The sequence below is a fragment of the Mesoplodon mirus genome (assembly GCF_964341445.2).
Source record: "Mesoplodon mirus genome assembly, chromosome: 4".
Taxonomy (NCBI): Eukaryota; Metazoa; Chordata; class Mammalia; order Artiodactyla; family Ziphiidae; genus Mesoplodon; species Mesoplodon mirus.
In genome coordinates, this window is record NC_138979.1 from 128934098 (window position 1) to 128946365 (window position 12268).

Genomic DNA, 12268 nt, shown 5'->3' on the forward strand with positions numbered 1-12268 from the left:
TTTGATTTTACTGTGATTGCACCCCTCCTACCGTCTCATTGTGGCTTCTCCTTTGTCTTTGGATGTGGGGTATCTTTTTTGATGAGTTCCAGTGTTTTCCTGTTGATGACTGTTGAGCAGTTAGTTGTGATTCTGGTGCTCTCGCCAGAGGGAGTGAGAACACGTCCTTGTACTCCGCCATCTTGAACCAGTCTCGCCTCTTCTTCCATCTTTCGGCCTATTTATGTGTTTTAATCTAAAGTATGTGTCTTGTAGATGGCATATAGTTGGAACATGTTTTTTTGGTCCATTCTGCCAATCTCTGCCATTTAGTTGGACAGCGTAGCCCATTTACTTTAATATAATTAGTGATACTTCTGCCATTTTGCTATTTGTTTTCTATATTTCTTAGGTCTTTTTTGTTTCTTAGTCCCTCCATTTCTTTTGTGTTATATAGATGTTTTCTACTGTGCCATTTTAGTGTCGTCCTCCCCCCCCGCCCCTTAACTGTATGTGTTTGATTTATAGTGATTTACTTTGGATTAATCCACCTAATGTCAACAACTTTGCTTCTATATAGTTCCATCCTTGCGTTCTGTATGCTGTTTTTGTTACAATTTACATCTTTATGTATTTTACATCCAACAAAATAAATTTCTAATTATTGCATTATGCAGTTGTGTTTTAAATCAGATAGAGAAAAAGGGAGTTATAAACAAAAATGTGTTTATAACCCTGCCCTGCTTTTATTTAGAACGTTAGGCTAAGCCTAATATCTCATAAGGCTGCTGAAACAAGACTGAAGCATTTAAGTAAACCTTTACTAAATGGTTGTATACTGAGGGTAAAAAAAAAGAAACCAGAAGAATAAGAATCAGACAGTTTAGTCTTAGTAATATACCTTCCTCTCCAGCCTGTGTCCCATTTTAGGACCTGGCATATATATATATATATATATATATATATATATATATATATATATTTTAATGTTTATTTATTTATTTGGCTGCATCGGATCTTTCATTGCAGCACATGGGCTCTTTGTTGCAGCACACGGGCTCTCTAGTTGTGGCACACGAGCTCTCTAGTTGTGGCACACAGGCTCTCTAGTTGTGGTGCATGGGCTCTAGAGTGTGTGTGCTTAAGTTGCCCTGCGGCATGTGGGATCTTAGTTCCTTGACTAGGGATCGAACCTGTGTTCCCTGCATTGGAAGGCAGATTCTTAACCACTGGACCATCAGGGAAGTCCCAGGACCTGGCATATTTTTATGGGCTAGGTACCAGTTTAGCACCCATCCTTATCCCTACCTTCCCTAATGTCTAGGTCCCAAGAGAGAATGACTGAAGTAGAAATAGTTGTTTTACCAGCTTAAGATCAGATACTGGTTTCCTTTTAGAGGTCCTCTCCCTTTATCTGTATGATTGACTTTGGGAATGATCACTTCCCTCACCACATTAAGGATGATACCGTAACTATTTGCAGGAAGCTTTCCCGTTTCAGTAGAACATAGACTGTATCAGACGATCTTTCTGTACAGTGACCCCTCCAGGACATCCATGTAGATTTGTCCAATAAACTGGTATTATAAAGCTCAGAGTTGGAGTCACAGATTTGTGAGTTATTAGCATAGTGGTTTTAGTGTTTAGTTTCCATTAAAACAATGGAAATGGATAAAATGAAAAGAGTATGTGTTTAAAAGTGTCTGGAATGTAACTTGTTAATAAATGTGGAATTAGTTGCTGGGTAGATGGATGAATGACTGAACGAATGTTAACTGCTTCTTGTGAGGTAATTATTAATTTTACAGATCCTGTTTCATCTTGTTTGGGTTGAACTCTTATTCTGCCTTAGCTCTTTTTAGAGCATTTGATTCTAAAGCTCTTTTGATACGCTTTTAAAGGGAGAATTATTATTAACGATTACAAGTTTACATTTTTTGTAAAGAAAAGTTTAAGAAAGGGATATACTAAAAATAGTTTTTATCAAACTTGATCATGAATAATGAGTGAATCAGTGCCCCTTTTAAACTTTTTGGTGGTTTATCACTAATTACAGGAAAAAATCTCTTTATGTAAAGTGGAAATTATTTTTTAAGTTTTATGTATTGGAGAGTGTAGGTTCATAAAACTTTGCATTACAGTCAAGTATTATCAGGGCCTGTATATTGACATCTTATTATGTTGTTTTTATTAATATAATATTTATTTGAGGTAAAATGAAAAATAATTTTAATTTAACCTTACTGTATTTTGTCAACTTGATTAATTGCTTCTTTCAGTTACTTGGTCTAGAATTCCTTTAATACTCATGTTTGGGAGTGGAATAGGTTTTAAGTGTTCCGTGATTAATCACTACCATATTGTATGGAGGGTTACCTATTACTTCTAAAATTTAGGACCAATTTATCAAATCATGTGTAATTGTGTATTGCATTATATTTATTGATGTTTGATAAATTTGGTTATTCTTTCTATACTTTTGTGAGATAGGGTTCTATATTTTAGTTAAATTTAAGGGTGAAAAATCTCCATGAGAAAACCAGCATAATTAAGACCTGAGCAATGGATTTGAGATGCATTCTTGAGACTCAGATTCTTTGCTATTCCTCAGTCCACCAGATCCCACCAGATTCCACCAGCTCAAGGCTTTAACCTAGAATTTACCACCTCCTTTTAGAATAGAAGGACTGATAAAATGTTATTGGATTTAAGAAATATCACTATACTAAAGATAATTACATGTTTAATCTGAGAGATGCTTTTAGAATTGTCTCTTAAAGTGTTGTAGTGTTGTAAAGAAATCATTCCGATTATTAGGTTTTTGAAGTGATGTGCATTCTATGTTTTGACATAGTTAGCTGAAAATAAGATGGTTGGAGAATATGTAAACTGTAAAGAAAGCACCTTTTCTTCCCAGTATTGTGTGTCAAATGCCTCTTTTTCTCAGAGGCAGAAATAGATTTTTTTTTTTTTTTTTGAAATCACTGGTTGTTTCTAGCGATGTCACAATTCTGTGAGCTAGTAACAAGGGTAATGTAGGGAGAGGCAGAGGCAGAGATCAGGGTAAAGCGGTATTTTTTTTTTTTTTTTTAGAAAATGTATAATCAGGTTTATTTAATACAGGTTAATGAACTTTTGATAGCATATATGGGTCAAAGTTACAAAAAAGATTTTGGAGAAGAGAATAGATATTAAAAGGTGTTTTTCTAGATAGAAGGGGCCTAAAAAGGGAAGATTTGCCATAGAGGTTTTGGGTTGAACCCTGGAAAGAATCAAACCTGATCAGACTTGAGGTTGTTCTTAAAAAAGAGTATTTTTTCCCCCCTACTTTGCACCTTTTTATGTGATTGAATAATATGTGGGGCCTGGTAACAAAGAAAAAATAACCTCATTGGATGACAGTGAATAATGAACTGACCCAGAGAAAGATGAAATACAGAAGCAACTGCAAAAGCCTTAAGCTGTTTTGTGCTGAAGACTTGTTAGGGAGGAGGACTAATAGAAACAGCTACCTTTATTGAGTACCTGCACTCCATATTCATACAGCATTATTCCCATTACAGATAAGAGAAGGGAACCACTGAGGTAGGGTAGAGGGATTCAGATTCTAAACCAAAGGTTTCATCAGTGGTTTTCAAACTTTAATAAAGCAGCAGATCCATTTTTTTTCCCCCATGGGGAAATCTTAAATGGAACCCCATATACTCTATGGAAAAAGCCTAAACTGGTTGAATCAGGGTAAGAGCACCTGATTCAGCTTCTTTCTTTGGCCTTCTTTCTTCTTACTCTCATTTTCAGAAGCTCTGAGGCATCTCTGTAGAACTCTGGTTGGAAAATCATTAAATTTCACCATACTACTTTCCTTCATCACTTGGTGATAGTGGTTGAAAATTGCCAGAAAAATACCCTCTGATACCTGCTGTTTGGTGATAGTCTGGTACCCATTTCATGAAAAGGGTGTTAATAGTATTTACATGTAAACTTGTACTTATGTTTGTGTCTTAATCTGTTGGGGCTGCCATAACAAAATACCATAGACTGGGTGGCTTAAACAACAAACATTTTTCTCACAGTTACGGAGTCTGGGAACACCAAGATAAAGATGCCATGGATCTGGTGTGTGGTGAGGGCACACTTCTGGTTCATAGTCTTCTCATTATAACCTCACATGATAGAAGTGTCAAGGGAGCTTGGAGCCTCTTTTCTAAGGTCACTAATCCCATTTCTGAGGGCTCCACTCTTATGACCTAATCACCTCCAAAGGGCCCTACTTCCAGATACCATCGCATTGGGGATTAGGTTTAACATAAGAATTTTGGGGTTGCAGGGGGACACAGAAAAATTCAGTGTATAGCAATTTGTAATCAACACTTTTTATCAAAAGTGTATTTTTAAGAGGTTAATTTTCTTTGTCTTGAAGGTTGTGGCAGCGTTGCCTGAAGATATGAGACCAGGTTCTAACTTCTATGGTTTTCCATGGGAATTAGTGATATGTGCAACTATTGTTGGATTTTTTGCTATTCTCTTGTTTTTGTGGAGAAGTTTTCGATCGGTAAGTAACCAGTGCTCTATATACTAAGAGAATGTTCGTTCTGTCTTCATGTTGAACAAGTAATATGAGAAACATATCTTTTGTTTTAAGGAAACAGGTTATTGTTATGTGGGCTACTCATGTTAATGTGTGGCTACTAGAAACTGAATATAGATTTAGAGGAATTTTTTAAAGTGTAAAAATTAAAATAAATTCTCTGTAGGAGTATTCCACACTAATACTAAAACCCTACCTCTATTTCTTTTTTTAAAAATTTTTATTGGAGTATAGTTGATTTACAATGTTGTGTAAGTTTCAGGTGTACAGCAAAGCCTACCTTTATTTCTTACTTGCTTATTATTTGGGGTCTGTGTTTATTTTTAACAGTATACTAAACATCTGTGAATATACCACCCAACCTGGAATCAAAGACATTGACTGTCACCTATATTTAGGTGATCCTCCCTCATTTCATCCCTCTGCCTCCCTGTACTAGAGATAATCCTGTTCTGGATCCTGTGTTAATTATTCCCATGCCTTAAAAAAATTTTTTTTTGGTCATATGTACACAAATCCTTCAGAAGTGTAGTAATTTTGCTTAGTCTCATGCCATATGTCATGTTTTGGAACTTTTTTACTCCATCCTGTATTGCTAAGATTCATCCATATTTTTGACCCATTTTGATTGTTTTAAGAATATTTTATTGTAAGAATATACTACAATTAATTGATATATTTTATGGTCTTGGACCTTTGAGTTGTTTCCAGGTTTTTTCTATTACAAATAATGCTGCTGGGTAGTTTCTTATACTTGTCTCCTGTTGTATATTTGTAAGTTTCTCTTGGGAATATACTAGGTGTGAGATTACTGGGTTATATAGTATATTGGAAGTTCTGCTTTTAAAATGTAATACCAGGGCTTCCCTGGTGGCGCAGTGGTTGAGAGCCTGCCTGCCGATGTGGGGGACACGGGTTCGTGCCCTGGTCCGGAAAGATCCCACGTGCCGTACAGCGGCTAGGCCCGTGAGCCATGGCCGCTGAGCCTGCGCATCCGGAGCCTGTGCTCCGCAACGGGAGAGGCTGCGGCAGTGAGGGCCCCACGTACCGCAAAAAAAAAAAAAAAAAAAAAAAAAAAAATGTAATACCAAATTCTTTTCCAAATTCTCTGTACCAATTTATACTCCCAACAGTAGTATATAAGAGGTCCTAGAGATCCATTTGATCTGTGTCATCTCCAACACTTGTTATTGTTGAAATTCTTTATTTTTGCCACTTGAATGGTATCTTAACCATGGTTCTGATTTGTATTCCTTGATCACTAGTGAGATTGAAAACTCAGTAAATTTATTGGCCATATGTATTTTTTCTTCAGGGAAATATTTATGTCTTATACCCATTTTTCTTTTGAGTAGTTTGTTGTTTTCTTTTTTATTTGTAGGAGTTCTTTATATATTCTTGATGATATCCTTGTTGATTATCTATATTACATATGTCCCAGTATGAAACATCTTTTCATTTTTCTTAAGATGTTTTCTGATGAGTAGAAATTCTTAATTAAAAGTTTTCTTTTAGCACAGAATCGCTTGATCCATCTTGAGTTGATTTTTTGTTTAGTGTGGGGTAAGGAGTTGGTGTAATTCCCCACCCCCCTTCCCCCACAATATAACCTTTTTCCCAGCTTTGTTTATTGAATAGTCTCCCTTCTTCCCATTCATCTGCCATGCTACATATGCGAGTTCCACATACATGTAGACTTTTTCTGTGCTCTTTATGCTCCTGATTATTATTGAAAGCAGATACATGTATATCATTCTATGTCCATCCATTATTAGGTCAAGCTTGCTAATTGACTAATTTTTGTGGTGCTCATGTATTACATATTCTTGCTCTTTTTTTGTTGTTGTTTCCTTCATCTGTCAAGAGTGAAGAGAAGTTGGCTGAATTCCACTGTCATGATGGATTTATCAGTTACTTTCTGTAGTTTTGCCAATTCTTGCTTTACATATTTTGAGGATATTTTGTTAGATGGATACACGTTTAGAATTGCTACATCTCTTCTTGGTGGATTGAATCTTTTATCAATATCTAGTGACCCTCTATAACTCTTCTGATGCTTTTGTCTTAAAGTCTCTTATCTGATGTTAGTATAGCCAGACCAATTTTCTTTTTGGTAATATTTCATGTGTCTTTTTCCATCCTTATATTTTCCAGTCTTTCTGTGGTCTTTTACTTAATGTATGTCCTGTATGAATTTCTTTTTTTATTTTTATTTTGTTGGAGTATAGTTGATTTACAATGTATTAGTTTCAGGTGTACAGCAAAGTAATTCAGTTCTGTATGAATTTGTTTTATATAATCTGAAAATCTCTTTTTTCACTGAGTTTAGTGTATCTACATATATTATGATTATTGATTACTGATGTATTTGGACCAGTTTCTTCTAGCATACTTTATTAATTTGTTCCACTTTTAATGTTTCTTTTCTACATTTGTAAGTAAATCTTGCTTCTGAGAAAACAAAAACCTTATTTAGCATACTCTCGCATCCCTTGGTCTCTTTCACTTTCTAACCCCCTTTCATATTGGTATAATCTAGAATTTTAGTTCTAAAAATATTTCCTTTTCCATTTCTTTGTTTTTTACTTTCTCCTCCACCCCTTCTCCAGTCCTCAAGATATATCTCTTGCAGCGGCTCCTGAATTTAATTCTTCCCATATTTGAATGCTTCTTTCTAGATTGTTTTCAGTGTTGGTCTTTATGTGGCAAACCTTTTGTATGCTTGAGGATGTTTGAATTAAGTCTTCACGCTGAAATGGTAATTTGTTTGATATAAACATTCTGCGTCCAAAGTTCTATCCTTTTACTTCCTTGTCTTTTTACATCAAATGTTACTTGTTGAAAGGTCTAGTGTCAATGTGATTCTTATTCATTTGTAAGTGATCTGTTCTCTGTGGAGGCTTTTAATTTGATATCCTTATTTCAATATAATATGTTCAGGTTTGATTTTTTTTTCTTATTTCTTTAAATTCTCTTGAATATTTAAATATGAAATCTTTTATCTTTTTTAATTCTGGGAAGTTTCTTCTGCAGTTTACATTTTTTTTCCTCTTTGGAACTATTATTTTTTTGAGATGTTGGCTCTTCTACTTCTCACTTCCCTCTTAACTTTTTTTTTTTAATGGTTTACTGTTACCTTTTAAGATAGTTTCTGAATCTGATGTTTCAGTTCACTAATTGTTCCTCATCTATACCTACTATATTGTACCTTGACTTTCTTTTTAAATTTATTTATTTTATTTTTATTTTATTTTTGGCTGCGTTGGGTCTTCATTGCTGCGTGCAGGCTTTCTCTAGTTGTGGCGAGCGGGGGAGACTCTTCGCTTTGGTATGTGGGCTTCTCATTGTGGTGGCCTCTCCTGCCGCGGAGCACAGGCTCAAGGCATGCAGGCCTCAGCAGTTGTGGCTCGCGGGCTCAGTAGTTGTGGTACACGGGCTCCATAGCGCAGGCTCAGCAGCCATGGCACATGGGCCTAGCTGCTCCGCAGCATGTGGGATCCTCCTAGACCAGGGCTTGAACCCGTGTCCTCTGCATTGGCAGACAGATTCCTAACCACTGCACCACCAGGGAAACCCTGTACCTTGACTTATAAATCTTGTTTTATTTAATTTTATTCCTATATATCTTCTGTAGATCATTTAAGTCCCCACTGTTTTCTCTTAGATTACCTTAGTCCTAAACCTGATCCCCTTTTAAATGGAATTTTTCCTTCATTGTTTGAGAGAGAGGTTAAAGAAGAAAAAAGGTTTTTTACTTTATAGTCAGCAGATCCATGGCCGCATGGTAACATTTTTCAAACTGTGTTATTTTGGATATTAGTACTGGGGAGATGATATAGGGGCTTCCTTAAGTAGTTCGTTTTAGGGTCAAATATGTTTGAGGAGCAGTGGGCTAAATGAAATGAAACAGATATCTTTAAGGTAGACTTATTTCAGAGTCTTTAATATGCTAATACACAATGTGACTCTTTAGTAGGAGGACTTTCATATGTATTTTTCTCATTGGAAATAGAACACTTTTTGGCGAACTACATTTATACTAAGGCAATAACAAACCTTTTGTTTTTAAGTTGGCAGTAGAAGTTAAATAAATTATATGTGCTTGAATGTGTGTGTGTTTTAATGTAATTTTTGTTCAAAATTTGTTTCAGGTTAGAAGCCGGCTTTATGTGGGTAAGCTCTTTTTTCTATTTTAGATCTCATCATTGTTGTTTACAATTAAATCAACTTAAAAACATGATAACATTAACTCTGTTTTTAGGAAGAGAGAAAAAGCTTGCTGCAGAACTTTCTACACTGATCGAAGAAAAATGTAAACTACTTGAAAAATTTAGTGTTGTTCAAAAGGAGGTAAGACGTTTTTGAAAATGTTGACATTCGTGTTAGAATCAGAAAACTTGATACTTTTCAATGCAGCTACTTCTGTGTAAGTTGAAGATCACTCATGCTTTGTTTGCAAAGTGTGAGACTTCAGTGGCTTTCATATTACCAGTCTAAATTTTAACCATTGTGGTAGGTGCATAGTGATGTCTCATTGTGGTTTCAGTTTTCATTTCCCTGACTAATGAGGTTAATCACCTTTTCATGATTATTGGCCATTTGGATATCCTTTTTGTCATGTTGCCTAGTTTTTTTTTTTCACATTTTAAAAAGTATGCTTATCTCTCTTTTTCCTTTTGATATGTGGGATTTTTTTCCTATATTTTGGATACAAGTCCTTTGTCAGATATACATATTGCAAATATCTTCTTCCACTCTGTGGTTTGCTTTTTTATTTCAAATGGTGTCTTGGTAAGCATAAGTTCTTAATTGTAACATAGTCTAATTTTTCAGTCTTTTCTTTATGATGACTGTTATTTGTTTCCTACTTAAATTTTTTTTTGTGTACTCAAGAGTATGAAGATATTCTTCTGTGTTATCTTTTAGAAACTTAATTTTTTTACTCATTTAGTCTTTGTATTAGTTTGCTAGGACTGCCATAACACAATACCACAGACTGGATGACTTACATAGAAATTAAGTGTTTTCACAGTTTTGGAGGCTAGAGGTCCAGGATCAAGGTGTTGGCAGGTTTGGTTTCTTCTGAGGCTTACCATTTTGACATAACTGGTCATCTTCTTGCCCTGTCCTCACATTGTCTTTTCTCTGTGCAGGTGCATGTTTCTGATGTCTCTCAGTGTGTCCAAATTTCCTCTTCTTGTAAGGGCACCAGTAAGATGGATTAGGGCCTATCTTTTTTTTTTGGGGGGGGGGTACGCGGGCCTCTCACTGTTGTGGCCTCTCCCGTTGCGGAGCACAGGCTCTGGACGCGCAGGCTCAGCGGCCATGGCTCACGGGCCCAGCTGCTCCGCAGCATGTGGGATCTTCCTGGACTGGGGCACGAACCCGTGTCCCCTGCATCAGCAGGCGGACTTTCAACCACTGCGCCACCAGGGAAGCCCAGGGCCTATCTTAATCCAAGGGGCTCATTTTAACTTAACAACCTTTATTTTTAAAAACATTTTATTTATTTTTGGCTGTGTTGGGTCTTTGTTGCTACCCGTGGGCTTTCTCTAGTTGTGGCAAGCAGGGGCTGCTCTTTGTTGTGGTGCGCCAGCTTCTCATTGCAGTGGCTTCTCTTGTTGCGGAGCATGGCCTCTAGGTGCGTGGGCTTCAGTAGTTGCAGCATGTGGGCTCAGTAGTTGTGGCTCGTGGGCTCTAGAGCGCAGACTCAGTAGTTGTGGCGCACAGGCTTAGTTGCTCTGCGGCATGTGGGATCTTCCCAGACCAGGGCTTGAACCCGTGTCCCCTGAATTGGCAGGCGGATTCTTAACCACTGTGCCTCTGGGGAAGTCCTAACTTAATGACCTTTAAAGGGCCTGTCTCCAAATACAGTCACATTTTGAGGTATTGGGGCTTCAACATACACATTCTGAGGGGAAACAGTTCAGCCCTAAATTAATGTCTTTAATCCATTTAGAATTGAATCTGTGATGGTGTGATTGGTGGTTAGTATTCAATTTTTTTGGGGGGGGGGTACGCGGGCCTCTCACTGTTGTGGCCTCTTCCGTTGCGGAGCACAGGCTCCAGACGCGCAAGCTCAGTGGCCATGGCTCATGGGCCTAGCCGCTCTGTGGCACGTTGCATCTTCCTGGACTGGGGCACCAACCCATGTCCCCTGCATTGGCAGGTGGACTCTCAACCACTGTGCCACCAGGGAAGCCCAGTATTCAATATTTTTCATGTGGCTATTGAATTTACCAGTACCACTTATTAAAGGACCATCTTTTCCTTTTGTTCTGTACTGTCGTAGTCTTAAGTTATGTGACTGTATATATCTGAGTCTGTTTCTATAATATTTTCTATTCTGTTGGTCTGTTTTTTAAAGAAATATATCCTTGCACCAATACCATGCTTTTTATTAAAAAAAAGTTTTTTAACATCTTTATTGGAATATCATGCTTTTTAAACTCTACCTAGCACGTCTTGATGTCTGACAGTATAAACCTCCAGGTTTGTTTCTCAAGATTGTCTTGGCTGTCTTGGCACTTTGTCTTTTCATGTAAATTTTAAATCACTTCATCAGTTTACACATGCACACATACACATAGCCTCTTAGGAGTTTGGGATTGCACATTGAATATATAGATTAATTTGGAGAGAATTTACCTTTTTACAGTGTTGAGTGTTTAACCATGGCCTGTGGTATATCCCTCTATTTATGTCTTTTTAAAATTCTCTCAGTATTGTTCATACATTTTTGTGTTGAGGTCTTGTACATCTTTTCTCAGATTTATTCCCCGGTATCTGATGATTTTTGAAACTATTCTAAATAGTATAGTTTTTTTAACAGCTTTTCAGGGGTATGATTCACATACTATACTATTTATTTAAAGTGTACAAATGAATGGCTTTTAGTATATTCACAGAGTTGTATGTCCACCACAAAATATTTTCAAACATATTTTTTACACCCCAAAGAAACCCTGTACCTCTTAGCTGCCACCCTTCACCCAATCTCCCCTACTCGTAAGCCCTAGACAGCTTATCTACTTTCTGTCTCTATAAACTTGCCTACTCTAGATTCCATTTTACATAAATGGAATGATAGAACATGTGCTTCCTTGTGACTAGCTTTTTAAGCCTAGCATAATGTTTTCAAGATTCATCCATGTTTTACTATGTATCAATACTTAATATCTTTTTTTGCCAAATAATATTCCCTACCACAACTGATATATCCATTTTTCAGGTGGTGGACATTTGGGTTATTGTCTGGCTGTTATAAATGATGCTGTTGTGGACATTCTTGTACAAGTTTTTGTGTGGATATATGTTTTAAATTCTTTGAGGTATATACCTAGGAGTAGAATTGCCGGATCTATATTTAACTTTTTGAGGAACTGCGAGATTGTGTTTCACAGTGGCTGTGCTAGTTTATATTTCCACCAGCAGTTTGTGAATGTTGCATTTACTCCACATGTTTCCCAACACTTGGTTTTTTTTTGGCCACGCCATGCAGCATGCGGGACCTCAGTTCCCCAACCAGGGATTGAACCCGTGCCCCCTGCAGTGGAAGCATGGAGTCCTAACCACTGGACCCCCTGGGAATTCCCTTCCAACATTTGTTATTATGTCTTTTTGATTATAGTCATCCTAGTTGATGTGAAGTGTTGTCTCAATGAGGTGGTGTTGTTGTTGTTTTTTGATTTTATTGAAGTA

General features: G+C 36.9%; 1 protein-coding gene across 6 annotated transcripts in view; it reads left to right on the forward strand.

Annotated features, from left to right (window-relative positions):
• The window catches only part of MIA2 (MIA SH3 domain ER export factor 2), a 105305-nt gene that overhangs the window by 34090 nt on the left and 58947 nt on the right, over positions 1-12268 (forward strand). For all 6 annotated transcript variants that reach the window (XM_082620176.1, XM_082620177.1, XM_082620181.1 and 3 more), the window contains 3 exons: positions 4400-4531; positions 8719-8740; positions 8829-8917. In XM_082620176.1, the coding sequence (XP_082476302.1) occupies positions 4400-4531; positions 8719-8740; positions 8829-8917 (243 nt within the window). The remainder of the gene's footprint in view (positions 1-4399; positions 4532-8718; positions 8741-8828; positions 8918-12268) is intronic.